This window comes from Ascidiella aspersa, chromosome 7, assembly GCF_963924565.1.
Source record: "Ascidiella aspersa chromosome 7, kaAscAspe10.2, whole genome shotgun sequence".
Taxonomy (NCBI): Eukaryota; Metazoa; Chordata; class Ascidiacea; order Phlebobranchia; family Ascidiidae; genus Ascidiella; species Ascidiella aspersa.
The window spans coordinates 9871399-9892946 of NC_139453.1; the positions used below are offsets into that span (position 1 = coordinate 9871399).

Genomic DNA, 21548 nt, shown 5'->3' on the forward strand with positions numbered 1-21548 from the left:
GAGTACCGATACTATCATTTGGCATCGGGTATCAGCTTCGACCAGGCGTGTATCTAAACATTTCTTTTGGTGTTTATGCATTTACTAAGGTAAAACAGGCCCAATGCATATTTTTTGGGGGGAATCCCCCCTCTGACACCGGTATTACGGTATCCCCAGTGTTAGTGCCAGTTGCCGGAGAAATGTTGCTGCAAACACTTCAAGTTCCATTTGCAAGCAGAGACCTACACCAAATGTGGCAGTTGTCAGAGCGGGCATAACCCGCCGTGTTTCGCCATGTAGAGCGCAGTACTCGAGGCCGATGCTGCGTCCATGTCGTGAAAATTGCGCAACTTATTGACCAGCAAAGCTTCCATTTCCGCTTTTTTTCCCAATCGCGACTGAGCCAGCCGGAAAAACTCATCATTTTTCACGGATCGTTTAGTTTTTTTCTTCTGTTCTGTTTCGGCGGACTGGAGAAATTGCTTTCGTTTCGCTCGCAAAGTTTTCAAGTCGTTTTCCATTCGTTCCCGTCCGTATTCGTCCACCTTTCGCCACAAGGTGTCGTTGAAGTGCTTGTACAACGCAATGTCCTAAAACCAGATTCCATAAAAGGAACATTATAGAGCACTGCAGGTTACCCAACTTAGTGTTAGGTCATATTTGCGTATATTTAAAATACTTTCAACCCTGTTGCACTGTTAACAGATAAACAGTAGGCCTACTTTAATACCGATGCTTTTTGTTAAAAACCAAATAAATCTCGTTCAAGTGTTTGAACTAACACAAGATTAATTTTGGTATAACACTATTCCCTTTGGTTGTTACGCTGGTTAAAATACAGACTTGGTATATAAGGCTCAAAAGCAATCAGACTCAATTTCTTGTAACTAAGCACAAGAAATGGAAATTCACCCACAAATAAATGTACTATATTGCAATAATATACGTCTATACCTGTTTGTAAAGGCGTTTAAATACAATGTTGGCTTCCGGGTAATTTTTAATTTCGATGGATCTATATTGGTGATGAGATCCGTCGTCCCCATACATTAAATCTGCCCAATCTAGACACATTAATTCCTGGAAAATATTGTACGGTCTATAGTAGGCTACAGTCAACAGTTTTGGAATATTAAATATATAAACATATACTTCCAACTTAAATAAACTTATTCGTATTACTTGTGAATGCTTTGTCATTAAAATCACTGTTATTTAAGTTACAACAATTGATACGTCATTCGATTCTGACAAGCCTATATTTAAATATATATGTCGAACACAACGAATCTCAATGAAAGACACACACAAACATATGTGTTTAATAACATCTGTGATCTAGCCCCTCGGAAGTTGCTTTATGACCAACGATTACGGCTTCCGTATCAATAGCTTCCGTATCAATAGTGAGTTCGAACCTCACTGCAGGCCAGTTGTTTTTCTGGCTTGCTCTGCTTGCATCATAGATCGACAGATTCGGCGAGTCTGCGATGGCTTTTCGGTGTACAACGAATCTCACTTAGTTTGTCGTAAACTAAATCCTGGCGCTATGGTCAATTTTACAGTTTTTTTTTATATTCCCTTAGTAAAGTTCACCATTGGTGAACTTAAAAACTAATTAAAAAAAGTGAAATAACAAAAAATACAAAATTGATGTTGCGAAGCCCCAATGCCTATATACCTTGAGCAGAATTAGTGAATGTTCGTAATAATCAGTGATTAAAACCAAATCAAGGTCTAGTGAAAGTTGCGCAAGTGCCTTTTTAATTCCAAGGTCATCGTCCAACAGCGGGTCGATGCCAAGGTCAAACGACTGGTAATTTCGGCTTCTGAAAAACAGTTATATGGAAATTGTAGTAAAGAGCAAACGTGTCATGGGGATGTTAAGTCGGCGATAGATTATTGTCATACGGACATAAAACGTGATATCTCATTACAACTGGCATAACCCATATAAAATTCAAAAAGAGCAAACAACCAAAATATATATTTAGATATTTGGTCTGAAAATACGGCGAACAGTTTTAAAAAAGTTGGTACTTAACTATCAAACTATAACCAGGCCTGCGGAGGCAGTTAAAATAACTTGATTCCGACTAAATGTTTTTGTTTCGAGTCCTTAGTCCAGTGGTTTTTTTTTTTGAGTCCTTAGTCCAGCTCCGACTCCGACTCTTTACAGCTTAAATTCCACCCATTTACGTAACTAAATTAAGCTGAATATTTAACAATTCACTCATAGGGGTGCCTCACCTACAATACATAGTGGTATATGACTTTTAGCGTTAAGGTCGGAAAAATGAGTTTCTTGCTGGATACAAATAGGGATCTCCCATACAATAGAATCCGAATCGACACCCAATACCAAGAAGTGGTCAAATGCTCATCCGATAATAAGAAATTTAAATTACAACAATTATCCGACGACATCATTTGGTATCAGATATACAACTAAAAATTAGGTGAACTTGAGTTGAAATTAGATGTTTTCGCTTAATACTTTTTAATAGAATTGTGTTATTTATTTTAATTGGTGCGCGTCAAACAATTAGCTTGTTATAGGTTGTTTTTATGACTTATTTGAGTTATTGCTCGAAATAATTAGATGAGTTTACCAATTTCAAAGCAACGTTTTATTTTTATATCGGACTTGACTTAGATTTGACTGGGACTTGACTTGGGCAACTGATGACTTGGTTTTGGACATGATTTGTTTTTTGTACTGAAAAGACGAAAAAAAACACTCGGACTTGAATTATTTACAAATGACTTGACTGTGACTAAAGTTACTGAATTTGGTTGCAACAGTAATACATGATATCGGACATACCTAGGTGCGATTGTACCTTTAGGCTTAGACCGCGTCTCAGAACGAGAAATAAAACTTTGAAAACGAACCTGAAGAACCAGGGCACCGACGAGTTTAAGTTTTGTTCGGCTTTGAGCAGATATTCCACTGGTCCGGACATTTCCTTTCCTTCGGCCACTTGGTAAAATGGAAACCTGAAGCAGTTTATTCCCGACCCCAATCGGCCCGGGAGATCACCGTAGTGGTAGTAATAGGCCGATTGGAAGTGGTGCCACGGGTCGCGAATAATACTAAAGTACCTATACAGCAAAAAAAAAACGGTTAAATTGGTCAAGCGCTAATTCCAATCTGTTAATTGTTGGTACAATAATAATATTATTATTATCAATTTTGTTTGTGGTATGATGCATTTTCTAGTGATGGCCACCCCTATAGAACGTATCTAAAAAAATACCTACGGTATATTCGGTGGTAAAAAGTTCTTAAGTGAATGACTAAAGCGAAAGTGATCCATGATGGTTCTGGTATTGAGATCATTTAGACTTGCCACACTGCCCTTGCGATCTGTGTAGACAAACCTCATGTCAAGAGGTCCGGGGTATCCACCCAGAAATGGGCCGTCCGGAAATTTGGCAGCCTGGACAAAACAGAACTATTTTAAAAAGTTATATTTTCGTGTGAACATAGACATCGAACGTCAGGTTGTTTAGATGTAAAGATAAATATATTTCGTGTTTATGATGGCCCCGTGAGTGTAGAAGCGCACCAAATTTAGTAAACCAAAACACCCAAACAACAAACTACTTTTATTATGTTCATGTGCAACAAAATATTTTATAACTTGTTATATCATCAGAAATGATGCTCAAGTAGCTAATCAAGGCACTTGTTTCTAATGACTTGACATAAGTCTTTCGGGCAAAAATATGTGACTTGACTTGAGTAAATTTAGACAAACGACTTTGCTTCGACTTTAGTTATTTACGAAAATGACTTAGATGATAATTAAAGTGCTTTAATTGAATGCATTTTAGTAAAACTGGGTGATTTAGACCAATTCTTCAATTAATTGCATTAGATTGGGTTTTTGTTGTTTGCAATCAGCAAAATATGTTGGAAGAGAACAGTTTGCTAGGTAAAATTACGTCATTTTTAGTTTTTTTTTAAATTAACTTTTACTACAACGCTCGTATTTTTGACTTGACTTTCCTTTAACATTGACTTTATAGTTATTTACGAAAAGGATCAAGACTTAAATCAAAATGCTTTCATTTATACATTTTGATATAATTTGGTTATTTAAGCCGTTTCTTAAATGTAACATTTGTTTAGATTTCATTCTATTGTTTGCTGTGCAAAATATTGCATAGACTAGACCGAGCTCATCGAAGTTATAAGTTAACCTATAATTTTACCGCTAAGGGGCTAGCTGCGGTTTTACTGGGACTCGACTTATTGTTGGAAATGACTTCACTTAAACTTGCTAATTTGTAAAAAAATTGACTGTGACTAATTCATTTGAAAATAACCTGTTTACAAAACTAATCAGGTGTTATTTATAGTTCCCTTTAAAAAACACTAATTACACTTTTGTACGTACCGTGACTATGCCATGCTTCTTCACGTACTTTTTCAGTAGTCTATACAGCGTCGTACTGCCGGTTTTGTGCGTCTTAATGTATACAAACTGCTTTGTTGGCCGGCACTATTAGGAAAGGACATAGGTAGTTGCGGAATAGCACTTGGCTAATTTTAATATCCAAAGAATAAGTTTATTGAACTAAATAAGTTGTTTAACAAAAACAAATTTTAGTCTTATGCTTTTCATATGCATATTTTTTTCATATTATGGAATTGTGCAGAACCCCAAACTGCATTTAGGCTTGTTTCGATTTTTAGTAATCGAGCAAAAAATATTTATTTTTTTTTTATATTTTTTATAACGATCTAAATATTTTGATACTTACATTTCAGCAGAACGCCAAGGAAGGAATCTGTATTGTGTTAATTGAATGTAGCTTTACATACCCTTTTTCCCCTATATAGCCACACAACTACACTAATTAGTTTAAAGGGTTATATTTAGACGGGGAAAAACGTCAGTAGTCTTTGATTGTGAGGTGTTAAGCTCATTGAGAAATAAATTTGACACGTAAAACAAGGAGGTTAAATCTGATTTATTTTTACCTCAATTGCACATTTTAGGTTGTTATTTTTCTCAAAACCCGTTTGCGAAAGTCGCCGACGAATGAATTTAGCTGGAGAATCAATTTCTTCATATGTTTAAAAATACAAACCTTAAAATCTGGATTTTTCTTCGACGCCACGCTGAATTCGTGTCGCTCTTTTAACAAACTTCGAGTAAGACTTTCTTGAGTTTCTGGCGTTGTGACGATTCGCGTATCAACATAGATTTTCCACAAAACGGTTAAGATCACCGCAAAAAACGTTGCAATTTTCAAAGCTCGAGTTCTCATGCTCATGCAGCACAGGTTAGTTCTGGTGGAAACAGGGCCAGATTAAGGGTACTATAAGCCTAAGGCTGTTTACTTGAGAAGGGCCTCATTCACTAGAGAAGGGCGTAATTACCATAACTTCCGTAAGCCTAGATCCCTAGACCTGATTTAAAAAAAACACTCTAACTTAGTGGTTCTCAACGGCCGGTCCGCGTCAACTTTCCTGCTGGCCCGCCAAATATATTACAATTTCTTAATTGCAAAACGCAAGATGTTAAAAGCTTGACTTTATCAGTTTATCGTAAGACGATATGCTGCAAGTGTTCTGCCCAACTGTTTAAAAGTAGGCTACAACTCGTTTCAGTCTTTTTCAACTTTAACACCAGTTTTGTGTGAAAAACTTAATAGAATCACGTATAACACGAATGCTATCAAAAAGACAGCAGCAAATCGCTAATTAAATCAAAGTTTTAATTATTTGCTTTAAAGTTGCATATTTTTGTCGTAATTACATTTTGGGTGAATTTTAATTTTTGAAGGTTCACCGGTCCGCAAAACTTGTTTTAAAATTTTACCGGACCGTAATACATAAAGGTTGAGGACCACTGCTCTAACTAGCCTGGCAACTAATACACAAATACGATTGTAAATTTCAATGGTAATGCAACAATGTGCCACGTCGCCAAACCTAGTTCGCAGAAATTGCTTTGTAATGGTAATAATAGAAGCCAGTCATGCAGCAACTGTATTGAATTCTGACTAATGAATGAAATAAAACTAACTGAGGGCCGAATTTTTCAAGGGCTCAAGGCTATAGCCTTATTAGCCTAATGGTTAATCCGGCCCTGGGTGGAAAACACATTTGTGCGACGAAGAAATACGTTTTGTGCATACCGGTAGCCCGACGTTCGCATTAACGTACTACGTTTAATTTATAAAAGTGCTAGACGAATTGAAGTAGATCCCCGTATTCCAATGACAACGCTAATTCCAAATCTAACATTCTAAAAAAAATTGCGCACATTTTTCAAGACATTTTAAAATATGCGTCATGTTTCGTTTGCCTAATTGCTAAATAAATTGTCTAACACATCGAGCCCTCGCGTAGATAGCAACAAGCCGCCTGTTCCGCGCATTCAGCTGCTCTCCAATTGGTTTGCAAGCACGCTATCTGTTTAATTAAAAAGGTCGCATTAAATCGCATTAAATTTTAATGAGAGACCAGATTCCAGCGGACTATTGTTTTGTGTGAACCCGGGCGTCCGATAAACGGATATACTAAACCACGTCAGCTAAGTTCGTTGCATTGACAGGTACCACAACTGCTGAACTGTAAACAGACTTGTTTTGCTGAATTTCTAGAAAAACACTTAACGGTTGAACATTAGGCCTATACGTCCAAATCGGCTATGGTCTCAATTTGATTTTCGAAGCCCTCTACAAGCGCTATAAGTGTTTATAGGGTTGCCGTATTTAATTACGCACAATCCATAACAAGCGAAATTATAGTTTAGGAGCCAACAAAAAAATCAGAAGATGACAACATAACTTTTCTGGATTTTTTAGAAACTTAGACTGAGTGTGCGCCAAAAAAACTTCAGTTAAGACGCATTAGGCACATACAAAATTAATCTATATTGGGGTTGGAAAATATATTTGACCGAGGCCGCATGAGAAACACATTATGGCGTAGCGGACCGAACCACTAGGAGAAATATTTTATGCATTTTCTCATAGCAATCATATGTTTAATCCCTCTTTTATTCTAGCTTCGCGCTTAACTCCAAAACGTTTTTGTTTTGCGGTAATCTAATGGAAACTGGCCACGGGCTATGTTTGAGCGTTCTTATGGATTCGGCGATGAAACGTGAGTCTAAAAATGGTTTCTGCAAACAGGAGTTCTGCTATACTTCTAATTTACCGCGTAATTTTTTTTTTCGGTTTCCACGAAGCGTGACAAATCTCACAGTATCTTGCTGAACTTTAATCAACACATGCAGGGAATACCCCGGATACGCTTGCCTTTCATTCGTTCACTGACTGTAGCCTACAAAATGTACAAACTGCTTGAATTCCGTATGACAGGCGAAAACGTTTTACAAAGAGTGTTCTGCAGTTTGCCAAGTAACGCAAAGTAAGGCTAACTGGTTGATCGAAGAAACGATTTGTCATAAAATAGATTTTTGTCAATACTTTTTAGAAAGAAGTTGTTCCTATTCGCTTACGTTGTTGAAGTTTGGCTCACTTAAATATTGGCTAAAATTAATCATATAACGTGAAAAATTGTTTATTTTATTGAGTTATTTTTCGCTGGACCTTCATGATCGAAAAGTGAGGATGTGATATTGCATTACTTTTCTTGTTAAAGTAATTTTTGTAGCGGGGTGAATAGTTCTTAGGCCTACTGAATAATAATGTTAAAGTCGTATCTATGTTTGTAATAACGAAATGGGACTTTTTGCCGTACAAAGACGTAACCTGAAATTTTACAGCTAAGCAAACAGTCAATATTATGCGAACGTGTTAAGTTTTAGCAAACTAAGGAAATTAAATAGATGATAATTTCAACGCTATATAAAAATGATAACAAATCAAGCGGATTTAACTAAACTTAAGGCATACCTATACTTATAGCAAGTTGTAACTAGATATTTGTTACAACCAAAAAAGATTACACAAGACGTACTTCATTCGATATGAAATAAGACAAACTTCGACGAAATGAAGCGCACGCCGGTGACGACACAATTCAAAGTATTATGGCGAAAATCACCGAAGGAATTTGCGAGGCTATACTCACTTGTGTGAGCGCAACTTGAATTCCAGTATCATACAGTAGTAGGCTACAGTTGTGAAGCAAAGTATCGACTTAAAGTATACCCAGTTTAGTATTATTAGGTTTCTGTATATTATTTTATTGCTGGTTATTTTATATTTTTTACTAAAATATCGTTATATCGTAAACGTTGCACATTTAAGCGGCTTTGTGTAACATTTTTTCCTTTAAATGTATTCAATATACAAACTGCTGTTTTTTGAATCACGAAATGTTTATATTTAACACATTTTCGCAATATTGTTTCACAGAAAGTTTGTTTGAAGTCGTCCATAGTAAAAACTAAACATGTTGCTGCGAGCGTTAATCATGTCAGGTCTATGTAGTGTTGCACTTGGTATAAACTGCCACAACTTACTGGTTTTGGGCTCGCAAATACCTCGCTTAAAAAAGTGCCAAGCCGATCAAGTTTGCGCCAAGGCTGAGATGAACGTGTCAATGGAGACCGGATTTCGTGCGTATATTGTTTATTATTGATTTGCTATCGAATAATTAATGTTTATGAAAAGTTATAGGCTATACACGATTAGTATTAGTACTGCTTTAAAAGATAAACAATAAAACGGTCTTTACTTTGGATGAAAAGCAGAAAACAAGTTTGTTTAAACAGGTAAACCAGGGGTGTACAACCGTTAAATCGACTGACCAAACATATATATTTATTTATGTTCGGATCAACCACAAGCAAAATCGGTATATGTGGATCAGACTGCTGGCCAAACGCAGATTCACTATAAGGAACATGCAGAAAACTAACATTTATTACTCAGTTGTTTATTAGTCAGGACTGTTTAATGAGGATATTTCGTGCACGGTACCCTTCAAAGATTGGAAACTCTTAACCACGTATGTTGGACAAGTGCCAATTTTAGTGCTAAGGCCAGTTCGTGAAGCAATTCTCATACCAAAATCATTAGCTTCGTCATTCTTCGTAAATTTGTTACATTTGGCGCACAGGTGGTCGCACGTTGCATACCCGTGACCGTGAGCATATTGTAGTTTTAACCGTTTTTCTAGATTAAATCACCACCGAGAATATTTAACAAATTCAAATGATAACACTGAGTTAAAAAAAAAACATATGAAGTTTTAGTTAAAATAAATCACCTTCGTTTAACAAAAGTCATATACTACAAGAAAATTGTAACAAAGTAGTTATCTGACATCATCAGAATGTCAAGCGATATCTACCAACAATAATATTAGCACTCATTCGTAATGCCAATAACATACGTGTTTATCTCTTTAGGTCTTTTGACGTAAAACTAGGATGTGCAACCCCGAAGAGTGAAATTAGGTGGCGCGCGAAACAAATACTCTGTCGGATAGTTGTATGATCTCCTTTAAATAACGCATGTTTATCGCACAGTCAATTTTTTCAAGATTCTTTAATGCAAATCACCCAAAAACATAAACAAAAAACGAATTGTGTGCTGTGTTATCGCTCACTTATAATTCGGTTCGGTATACGCAATCCAGTCTTTGAATAGTACTGAATATTAAGGAAGTTTTGGGCATTTACGCCGAAAATTCCGTTTTCACAGTTCATTTCATTTGTCAGAATGACCAACAATTGTGGATCGTAAAGTTAGGAAACTAAAAGTGCAAATGTGTGTCCCGGAGTGTTAGGACACTTTTAGGCAAGCCGTATTCAGCGACCAAACTGATTTGAATATAAAATCTGTAATGGTTGCACCTTAAAGCAATCATACACATTGTAAAAACTATACGCAAGTGACAAAAATGGTTTACAATTACACAAGCAAACTGAGAAATACATTTTGTAAAGAAAATTGTATGGCGAGACAATTTGTCACCGGTTATGTCAAGGTGACGATATTTATTAAAATCCTAAAAGCACGATGAAACAACTGCAGCCAAATCTATAAAAACATATAAGGAAGGGTTGACCTGACACAACAGAAATGTTTAATATATACCAATAGTTGTATTGACATATAGTTTTTGTATATTTTGTATTTAGGAAACTTTACTAGCGAACCCACACAGACGGCAGCATGCGTCAACAAAACATCGTGTTCATCTGACAAATGTGCCGAGGTTTTACAAATTACATTCGATGCCAACTTTCCGCTTTTCAGTTTGGCAAAAAATCTGACAACGAGGTATAAATAGCGATAAGCAAAATGTAAAGCTTTAATATCTGAATTATTTTTTTCTCTCTTTTTGGTAAGTTTAGTGGATAAATTTGTATATTGTATTGTATTATGCCTTTAAACAGTAGTACCTAACGTTTTGTTGTCGCGACCCCCTTTAAATATAAGGGTAAAGTCGACTGAAAAACACGACTGGTTCACTGAAGCGAATGTCGTTAACATAAATGTTAGACTGGCGCATTATTTTACTTCTTACACTGCTAATTTGTTTGTAGTGTGTGGTTTCTTGTTAATTTTTCTTTCGACAAATAGTACAGGCGACCATCCAGAAAACCTTTTGCGACCCCCAGGTTGGGACCACTGCTTTAAAGCAAAACTGGCATAACATTCAATTTTTTTTGTATATTATGCTGTGCGAGTTCCCACCGTATTATATTTTATATAAAGTGCAAAACGAATTAGAATTTTTAGGGATCACGGACACTAAACAAAAAACTTATATTTCAGCGGCTGTTCACTCACGTGTTGCGACTGGGATTTTTGCAACACAGGTTCGATCGCAAATATAAACGAGGAAAAAAGCCTGCGAACATCAACCATCGCCGCTTCCACCCTGCCTAGCAGCTCAACCACCCAGCAAAGTAGCCCTGCGTCAGTTACGACGAGTCCACTTGGTTCTACAACGACTACGGCTTCTACGCCCTTGGCTAGCAGCACGCCGTCAACAGTTTCAACTGAAATTTCAGTAGTAACATCCGCGACGTCGACACAGATTTCTCCAAGTACGTCTGTGGCGGCTTCGTCGAAACCTGATCCCGTTGTTACCACCGTTTTGACCCCTTCGACCACTTCTAGTAGTTGTCACGCGGCTTTGCACTTGGCTTCGTTGCTTGTATGCACTTTGTTTGGTACGATCATGATACTGTATTAATCCCTTTATCATGTAGTTTTATTGTTATCGGCCAATTGCGTTACTCATGCGTGTCTTACTGTAGTTCCTCTTGTGTAACAAACACTTTAACTATTTGCATAACCCTTTAAAAATTGTTTTGAAAGGCAACGTGGCGTGTATAGTTTAATCACGAAATAAATACGTAAAAAATATTACGTATTAAATAAAGAGGCAACTGTGGCCCCTCGTTATTACGAAATATTGTTTCATGTACGCCTAATAAAAACATGGTCAATTGTGAGCACTGTCGACTGTCGTATTCGATATTTTCCAAAACATAAAACGGTTTTAAAGAAAGTTAACGGAGACTTGAATTCTGTCCAATTTACGTCGATTCTTTGGAGAGAAAACAATGTTGTGTTAGAAGTCTTTAGGATTCAGCTTACACAAACAAAATTTGACCAAATAGCTAATGTTGCCTAAGCTTTGGGGCTAATAATTTTCCACGACAGAAAAAAAACTTTCAAGTAAACCAGCAATCAGTATTACGTAAGTGCTACGTGCATGTCATCAAAAGACAGGAAATCAAAATCACGAAAGCAGCTATCATTCCTGCCTTTAATTCAAGACTGATCAGTGTATAGCCGAAACCCGTCAAAACAAGCAAGTGCGTTATGAATGTGACGTCATTTATGAACCTAATCAATAGTGTAAGACGAAATTTTTATTGGTCAGCCTATAGTTGGATTTTCTATTGAAAAGTAAATTGATTATTTTTAATCGACGTTGTCAGTATCCGAGTGGAAAAATAAAACTCATTTGGTATATTAGATTCGCATCATTAGATACCTAGAAACTTTTACAGACTGGGAAGATAACAAAAAATAAATTATCACAGGAAATAATTATACTCAAACTAGGATACTACTGCACGTTGTATGACGACATAATGAACATGTCTTTGCACGCATTTAAATTGATTTTGCCAATTTTCAGGATGCCCAAAGCCGAAAATTTTCCTATTTTTTCAACAAACGCTTGAAAGCTACATATCTATAGTTTAAATTTACCTATTTTCCTGATTTAGAACAAGGGCTTTCGTTTGGTCGAAATCGTTTTGTGAATGAAAATTAAAAGCGCATATAGGCATACTGTTGTCAGAAAATATAGTCCGGCCATCCACAATGATCAAGACGTTCTTTTTAAAATAACCTTACTATAAGTGTTTTTATCATTTAGATTAGAAAATCTGAAGATTAGAAAATTGTCTGTTTTTCCTAAATTGATTTAAAAAGAAGAAAATGTTTTTTTAACAACTGTGAAACGAAAAGTAAAAAATGCTAAAACGTATCTAATTAATTAATTCCAGGACTCAAATAACAACTGGAAAAATCAAAACACCTAGAAGCACAACAGAGATTCAAACGTCCGAGACATAGGCCTAACGAGGACAAGAATTCGAAATGGTTTAACATTTTAAAACTAAGTTGTAAATGGATTATGTGTTTTAATTCCAGTTCTATTCGAATTCGAGTTTAGCAAAATGCTACTTTTTCGCGTCTCAGTTAGAACATAGAATTTGAATTAGCTATAATTTTGTTTGTTCGAAACGACCTTCTATAAATAATAATACAACCACTGTAATATTTGCCATCCACATTCTTATGAGAATAAATTTCGATTTAAACTCAATTGGTAATAATTTATTAAATGTAATTCTAATTCAAATTATAATTTTTTTTATTTTTTTTAGAATTCGGTAATTTTTATTCAAATCGAATTTTAATTCTTAACTATTTAAAAAAGCTAAAATAAATTTATTTGTCCATGTCTTCTTCTGGAGAGTAAGTTTCTCGCTGTTTCGGGGTAATATTTTTAGCATAATTAAAAACATGATTTTGTGAAGTTATTTCTGAAATGTTTCTTTAACGCCTAAATATATATAGGCGTTGTTTTCATGGCTCCCGCAAAAAGAAATACGGCCTACAATAACGTACCATACTTTTTATTATTTGTAGTTTAATTAATTAAACTTTGAATCGTAGGCCCGTGCCCTGTAGTCTCAAACATTGTGTTTTAACATCACCACTAATAAAAGTACCTTAATGGTATAGATACTTAAACGTCCATTGTGAGGTTCCAAATCCAAGAATTATTGGAACGCTTCCTATTGCCTGAAATTTCATGACGTCATACATTGTTATTGAGCGCAGCTGTAGTACATCGTTATTGGCGCTACAACGCAAAATCATAAGGCGTTCCTTAAAAAAATCGTTTAAATCAGAGAAAATTAATTGGCTTATGAGTAAAGACTTGCCGCTGGTCTAGAATCCTACCACAGCCTTGAAACAATTATTAAAGCAGCGCTCTAAATTTGAGTTAGGGTGTCGGTTGGTGTTTGGGTGATTATGGGTCAAGTATTATTATTTGATAATATTGCTTAACCTACCCAAACTCAAACGCTAACCCAAATAATGTCTGTTGTGGTAAAATTCTGGACCAGCGCCAAACACTTTGACACTCTTTTGCATCTTACGCCGTTAAAGAAGGGCAAAACAACCACACCACTGTTTTGTTTAAATTAAATAAACAAGCATTAGCAGTATAGGTCTCAAAAACTAGTTCGTTTAAACATAAGTAATAATATTCCTAGCCAAACCCAGTTGTGATTTGTGTGTGAATGCTGGTCTTCTCTCCAACGCAATTTACCAGCACAAAAATAGCACTGCAGTTTATAAACAATGCCATTGGTCAGATAAATATTTCTGTCCGCTCATTGATGATAGTATTTTTCAATAGCTACACTACTTGCTAAATTATATTTCTTTATAACATTTTTTTATTGGCTTTAAAAATATTTTTAACTATTGAAATTAAATAAACACAATTTAAACAAGAACAATTTTTTAAACAGGCAATCTTTTTCTAGTCGCGGGCCAAAACCGAACTCAGAAAGGACTCTGCGAGCCGCACAAAATACTAACAAGAAATGCGCTATAAAAATGTTAGAACAACTTTTAATCAGGGGAACTCGGATCTTTTTTGCACTTAAAAACGTGTTTAATTACATAGTGTTGGCGCAAAGCGCGAAAAATAAGCGTTTGTTAGGTTTAAAATTCGAGTTCACACGTCGTCACCCATACTACTAATGAAAAATGTAATAAAGCTACTTTTTTTGAAGAATTAATCTAGTTCAGTTTTTATTAATCTTTCTGTGTCCGGGCGCACCTGGCGAGCGAAGCAAGCGCGTTTTTTTCGGTATACTGGCATTAAAAAAAAAAATTACATTGCCAAAAAAAAAAAAAAAAAAAAATATATGCCAAATATTTTTGAATACGTTTTTCCTTTGTCCGCGATGCACTTGGCAGCCTTCCACGGCGCAACGGTAAAGGAGCGCTGATCTAGTTCAAACGACAGCCTCAAAACGTAAACGAACCGGACGTAGAAAGATCATTCGTAAAATAGTCAAAAAGTTTTTGAAATGGACTCGTGTCTAGTTTGTCAAAGAGGCGGCGGGCGGATGAATAACATTTGCGGGTCGGATCCGGCCCGCGGGCCGTATGTTGCCAGCCCCCTGCTTTAACTTGATACAGCCAAAGTTAAAATGTACACAAACATTTATTGCATATTCCATCTTTTAAAGGGGTGTCACAACACAGTGTTACTATGGTGGTGGGTCGCTGACCAAAATTTGTTCATATCAGCATAAAAATACCCAAACATGAAAAATACGAGTAGGTTTATCACAAACACGACAAATCATGATTTTGTCCAGAGCTGACGCCGTAATGTGGTTCAATGTGCGTGAATTATTATGCACGTATTACAGTTGAAAATAAAGTTTTAAACCCTATATTCTTTGCCAAGTATAACACAGTGCTGTACGTATTAAATGTAAAAAAAATTGCGCCTCTCTATTTTGTTTCAAAACAGAATCACTAATGCAGTGATAATAAGTGTGGCAAGGCACCCACAGTATTCAAGCCAACGTGTGACCAATGTAGCATAATATCGCCTTATATTTCGTAAATACTCAACCCGTCACCGTCATGTCAATTGCCAGTTGCCACAAAGGACCCGTGGCGCAGAATAAAGTTGTGTCAGTTGTCACAGCGGGCAAAATCCCCCGTGAGCTGCCATGTAAATTGCCATACTAGTTGCGGTTGGCAGATCCATTTGGTCGTACCGCAGTAGTTTCTTGATGAGTAAAGTTACCATTTCTTTTTTATTCCGCAATCTCGATTGAGCGAGCCGGAAAATGTCTTGTTGGCTTATTTGCGGTATTGAAATGGCCCGCTTAGTCCTTGTCGCCTGTTTTGCTTTCTTTGCAGTCAGAAGATACTGCTCTCGCTTTGATTGCAAAGTCTTCAAATCGTTTTCCATTCGTTTATGTCCGTATTCCTCCACCTTTCGCCACAGGGTGTCGTTGAAGTGATTATACAACGCAATGTCCTAACAGGGAATTAAAAAATGCCTCGTTAGTGCAAATTGCATTGCGATAAGGCGTTGAAAAAAAACTACAGCGCGATTTTTTATAATGTCAATAATGTATTTTATTTAATAGAAGCATACGATTAACATCCTCCGAAAAGTTAATTCCTGTAAACCTATAGGCCAGTCACAGATTTGCTTTTGTTTGGGGAAATGTTTTTGTTTGGGTTAAGTATCTCATAACGAAGACTAGAAAACAGGTTTCTGTAAGAACCTGCGTTACGGGCGCTTACGTAGTTTAAATGTCCAGCTGCGACTTTCGAAGGCTTGAAGCTCAATAGCGTGCTATTTACCATTTTTTATTTTTTTAACAAAATAATACCGTGGGTTCATAAATACGTAGACCTAATGTATAATATTTATCTAAATAGTTATGGCAACACGTTCAAATCGAAGCGATATCAGCTGCATATAAAAGATTTCCGCAAATCGCAATAGAGAACAGAGGTAAAAAAGCAAATATTTGTTAGTACAATGTGGGGATTATAAAAATTAAAAAGTGAAGTAAATTTTTTACGGCAAGAAAGTAAGACAAATTTTATCGATTTATTGTTCAAGTTGGTAAAAATCGTCTTTTCTACAGGACTATTTTTTAAGGAGCGTGTATATATACTGTAAGTATTAGGAAAAATTACAACCCAGAGTCGTTATGTGTAGCAAAAAATTGCTGTAACCTAATTTAAATAAATGTTTTATTTTGCATTTATCATTACAATACATTCCGTCTTCAAAATAGTAACACAAGGTTATATACACGCTCGACATTGTGTTCCTATCTTAATTTAGATTAAGTTACTGCAATTTTTGTTCAAAGAGTGTCATGTTTCACATAACTACTCTGGGATGTAATTTTTCCTAATACCAGAAGGGTGACAAAATACACGTGGACCAGCAGTATCTGCCTGCCACGAAGCTAAACGTTATAAACTAGCTCTTTCAGTTCGTTAAGTGCATTAGTTTCTGCGAGTTACACTCTGTTTACCTGTTTGTATAGATTCCGAAACACACCATTGGCTTTTGGGAAGTTCCTGATGTCAATTGAGGTATATTGATGATGCGATCCGTCGTTTTCGTACATTAAGTCTTCCCAATCAAGGCAAAGTAGTTGCTAAACGAAAATTGTCATAATCAAACTTCCTGTTACATCAAATCGTCATTCCAGCGTACAGGCCCGTGATAATCCATACCGCATAAGCACATAAATAATTCGCCCTGCTTTAAATACTCTGCTACACTTACTTTTTATGCGGTTTTACAATTAAAAACCGAGAAAATATGCTACAGTTTTAGATTTAGTTAGTTTCTAAAGCTACTAAAACCCCACCTTTAGCAAAATAAGTGAATGGTCGTAATAGTCGGTAATCAAAACCAAATCGAGTTGCTGGGAAAGACGCCGGACTGCATTTTGGATTTCAAGGTCGTCGTTCAGTTGTGGGTCGATGCCAAGGTCAAATGACTGATAGTTGCTACTTCTGTGAAATACGCAGTAAAATACACTTCCGTTAAAATGTAGGAGACTTAAAAACGCCAGAATTGGATATAGCACGCGATAAAAATTTCCCAAGAATATTGTTAAAACTATAGCCTATAGTAAAAGTTTATTTCAAGAATCTAGTTTAACATGCAATACAATTTCACAAGGAAATTACAAAAACTGTAGCCTATGAGAAGTTTATTTCTATATAAATTTCATCAAAAAACCTGATATTGGTGGTCTTTGCTATTATTGGAGTGATAATTAAATAATTACTGCCGATCTTATTCTAGAATCTAGATATTGAAGAAAAGCGATTCCAACTGACGGTTTGGTAGGCCTAATTACTGACTTCTGGTGCAAAACATATTTGTTCAAGGCATGGAGACAAGGCAATATTTGGAAGATTTAATACCGGTTCTTAGGGGTGTTTGTCGTGCACGCCCCTGTTTTACGGTTAAACATCGTCGCGTTTATACGTTTATCTTGTGGGTATAGACCAGGGCTTTTTAAACTTTTTTTACCGGACCCGTAAAAGTTTTTTTGCCCCGCGTGGACCACAGTGACAAAACAAAATAAAAAATGACGTCAAAATTTACGTCCACAATACAAATCGACTTCATAAATCTGCTGATTTCGGCCCAGCAGAACTGTGAAAGTGAAATGGAGTCTTAAATTGATACATTCGGTGCAAAACCGTTTTATTGTTATTTAAACTGATTTCGTTAATCAATTGATTACTTCTTAATTATACACTAATATTTGAAGTAGGCCTCCATGGTCGCCCTTAAACTAGTTCACAGACCCCCAAGGGGTCCATGGACCCCAGGTTAATAACCCCTGGTATAGACAAAGGTCGTACCTGAAGAACCAAGGTACCGACGAGTTTAGGTTTTGTTCGGCCTTGAGCAGGTACTCCACCGGTCCGGACATTGGCTGTCCTTCAGCCACTTGGTAAAACGGATACCTGAAGCATGTTTCTGTCATCACGCTCTTAACAGTCGATCGGCCGAAGTAGTAGTAATAGGCCGACTGGAAATGGCGCCACGGATCGCGTACGATGGTAAGGTATCTGGTCAGATAAGTAAAAAGATAAGCGAAGTTGGCTTCATATGACAAACCAATCGATATTTCAAAATTCTTCTCGCGTTCGGTAAATTGTATACATTATAATTATTTAAGTTTATCGTGCACTGTACTAGTCGCATTCAGTGTTATTTACCCTGATGAAGACGACCTGTATAGGACGTCGAAACGTCGGAATAAAAATTACATTTACCAGAAGAGCTCTACAAACCTGATTATAATTATTCTTTAGAGAATTGGTATATTGGGTTCAAATTATTTTGAAAACTAAAAACGTTTTTACCAGTTATGCAAACAATATATTGCAGACACCAACAAACCCTACCTCTACAATTCATTGTATTTCAATGGCAGGTATGTTAGGTGGTATTTATACAATTCATTTTTAAACCAGCGCTAATTTTTCTATTCACCCATGCATCAGGGTCGATCGGGGGGGTTTCTGGCCCCCGTGCTTCGTTCGGACGCAGATAAAAAAACAATGACACCAAACAAAATGTTTTACAAATAAAATGCATCTATACTGATGTTGGGAAAGTGGAATTTAACGTATAGGAATCCGCCACATTTTTAGTATGAGCGCGCCTTTAAAGAAATGCTAACCCACAAAATTAAAACGCCAAGATTTTGAAAGCACTAGGCCTATTACACGTGTATTTTTAAATAGGTCCCCTGAAATCCTTAGGGGCACGTGACTAGTTTTAGGTGGTCCATAAAGGCCAGACTAAAATCCTGGTGATTACTTAAAAATGAAAAAAGTGCTACAAAACAAATAGTTTAAATTAAAACAAAAACACCGGGGCGAATTTTCCTTGAATGTGTTAAGATTACGTCAGTTTCGCATTTTTTGGATCGAAAAGGGGAGGTTTCTCAGGTCTATTTGGTTTAGGGGCCAATCCATGACGTCATCCCTTAAATATCGATGCCAACCACGAAAACTTTATGCTTTTGTGTAGGGGTCCGTGTTCAAAATGGAACCACTAATACACAATCGTGCACAAAAAAAAAAAAAAAACATGACTGCTGAGTCGGTTAAAAATAACCCGAGTCCGACTCCGCCCAAAAAAATAAACCCGAGTCCGACTCCGGTCAAATGAGCGATTATATGTCGAGTCCCGAGTCCGGCCCTAACTCTACAGCCTGTATTCCGCCAATTTACGTAAATAAAATAACGTGGACATTCAGCAATCCACTAATAGGGGTGTCATATATTTCATTTACTCACACCACATGGTTGGAAAATGTTCCACCATATGCTATTCCACCTTTACAATTTCCAGTTGGCGGCCATATCAGTTTTAAAATTTGGTACTGCGCATGCGCATGTCGGATTCGGGACTCGGGTAGTTTTACGCGGTCTTCCTCAAATCCCGAGTCCGATTCCAGCAAAAAAAACCGACTCATCGAGTCCCGAGCCGGACTGCGCAGCCCAGGAAGAAAAATACTCACGGTATGTCGTACGGCATTATCTTCCGAAGCGATTCGCTGTAGCGAAAGTGTTCCATGATGGTAAGTTTGCTGAGCTCCGTCATGCCGCTGAATTTTTGGTAGCGATTTCTGTGCCGCGTGTAGACGAACTGGGGGCTTAGTGGTCCCGGGTATCCACCGAGAAAAGGTGCGATCACTTTGTCCGCCTGGGTGAATTGTTGACATTATATAACCTGTTTTATACTACATAATTTATTTAGGATAACGTCTCAATAAATGTGTTCGATTTAAACCGCTTTGGATGATGCTAAGTGTATATCTGCAAGTTATCACCAAAACTGCAAAAAATTAAATTTGCTATACTAATTTGTTTTTTATTGAAAAAAATATAATAGGGGGTATTTCTGTTAAATCAAGCTATAGCCTACATGTTATTTCGAGCAATGTACAAATATATTTATGTTGAAGTTTAACTCGCTATATTTGCGCACGAGTTTGCGAGAGAACCGCAGGTATTCAAGATTAATTGTTTTGTGACGTCACGTCATGCCGAAATTTGTTACATCATTATTTAACATTTTCATTGCCACCACCAAACAGAAATCCTGGATCCATACCCTACTTATTGCAATAGTGTACACAAATCGCAACAGCCTATGTTTCGATATTATTCCCAATTCAAGCCATTTATTTTCTTTGTAGCCTACTTACCCTAGTAATTCCATGCTTCCGAGTGTATTTGTTTAGCAGGGCATACAGTGTCGTGCTCCCAGTTTTGTGCGTCTTGATGTAGACAAACTGGAGGGTCGGATAGCACTGAAATAAAAAAGAAATCTTTCATTGCTGTGCACAACTTGTTTTTTATTGGACTTTATAGATTGTGATAGTAACGCAGCGCAACAAGCTAATATCACGTACTTGTTTGATATGAAGGGACTAAAAAACAATAAAGGGAGATAGAAGTTAGCGCGAAGCGCGAAAAACAAATTTAGACAGGAAATTAGCGAAAATGCAATTTTTTGGGGTGGGGGGAATGGCCAGGTGCCCCCCGGATACGCCCCTTCTCTCAATGTTCTTAGTCAATCTGATGACCAGCAATTAAAGACTGATGTCTGTCTGGCCTATAACACAAAAACCCTGCCTATTTTAGACCTGCATGCCTTCGGAGATGCTAACCGAAATCAGTGCAAGCAAGGCCAGGCTGAAAACAACTAGCCTGCGGTGAGGTTCGCACTCTACGACCTCCGGCCACACCGGGATCGTCGCTACGCCAACTCAGCCACGCATGCAGGCTCAGAATGAAGCTAGTCGAGAAACAACCATAGCATCATTGCCTGCTGCATCGCGTTCGTCAATTTTGTAAGCCTCTTCAAAGGCATGTAGTGTCTTATATAGGACCATGGGTGACGTTATTGTGGCCAGTACGACTCCAGAAGGGCTTCGATTAATGTTGTATGTACAAGAGGAATGCAGCAGGCATTGTACAAAAACAGCGGGCATATACCTGTGAATGAGACACTTCTGTTGGAGCTTTGACATCGAACATACCATTGATTAACTTTCTCGCACTTCTGCGAGGCATGCTTTCAGGTTTTGGTGTTTTCGTATACCACAGCCGATTAAAGGTGAATTGCCACAAGGAAAGGCACGCCATGAGCACAACACCAATTTTCATACTCCGTGACTTCATGTTTTTAGCAGTTAAACTGACTTGTGGGCCTACAGATTAGCTCAAATACATTGAAATTCATGTGAAACCATTGATGCAGTGTATCAGAAGGCAATACATCAACCCAAGCTAAAGTTATCCCAAACTGATAAAAAATATTACCTTAGCCTACTACACTAAACTCTTTTTAACCGCGTTACAACTATCGTTTACCCAAAACCGTATGCAACTGGTAAATTCTGATTTAATGCGACCGTTTTTAAACAGAAATGTTATTTTAGCTGTTCAGCTGTACTCGGTACAGGTCTTAG

At 37.0% G+C, this 21548-nt stretch overlaps 3 protein-coding genes across 4 annotated transcripts; 1 reads left to right on the plus strand and 2 right to left on the minus strand.

The window, feature by feature from the left end:
• Positions 1–245: 245 nt before the first annotated feature.
• On the minus strand, positions 246–5265 carry LOC146137639 (galactosylceramide sulfotransferase-like). Its single transcript, XM_083394404.1, has 7 exons — positions 5086–5265; positions 4389–4493; positions 3367–3425; positions 2878–3087; positions 1664–1811; positions 937–1062; positions 246–572 (listed from the first exon to the last, which is right to left on the minus strand). The coding sequence occupies exons 1-7, from the start codon at positions 5263–5265 to the stop codon at positions 246–248; spliced, it is 1155 nt and encodes a 384-aa protein (XP_083250530.1).
• Positions 5266–8340: 3075 nt separating this feature from the next.
• LOC146137640 (uncharacterized) lies at positions 8341–11359 on the plus strand. Of its 2 annotated transcripts, none has more exons than XM_083394233.1 (3): positions 8341–8534; positions 10065–10206; positions 10705–11359. In XM_083394233.1, exons 1-3 carry the CDS (start codon positions 8369–8371, stop codon positions 11126–11128), a joined length of 732 nt encoding a protein of 243 aa, XP_083250359.1. In that variant the 5' UTR covers positions 8341–8368; the 3' UTR covers positions 11129–11359. The 2 variants fall into 2 exon arrangements, with proteins under 2 accessions (XP_083250359.1, XP_083250360.1); XM_083394234.1 differs by having other exon boundaries at positions 10749–10954.
• Positions 11360–14810: 3451 nt separating this feature from the next.
• Positions 14811–21323, minus strand: LOC146137641 (galactosylceramide sulfotransferase-like). Its single transcript, XM_083394405.1, has 7 exons — positions 21073–21323; positions 20280–20384; positions 19590–19774; positions 17917–18126; positions 16905–17052; positions 16563–16688; positions 14811–15541 (listed from the first exon to the last, which is right to left on the minus strand). Exons 1-7 carry the CDS (start codon positions 21256–21258, stop codon positions 15197–15199), a joined length of 1305 nt encoding a protein of 434 aa, XP_083250531.1. The 5' UTR covers positions 21259–21323; the 3' UTR covers positions 14811–15196.
• Between the last annotated feature and the right edge of the window lie 225 nt (positions 21324–21548).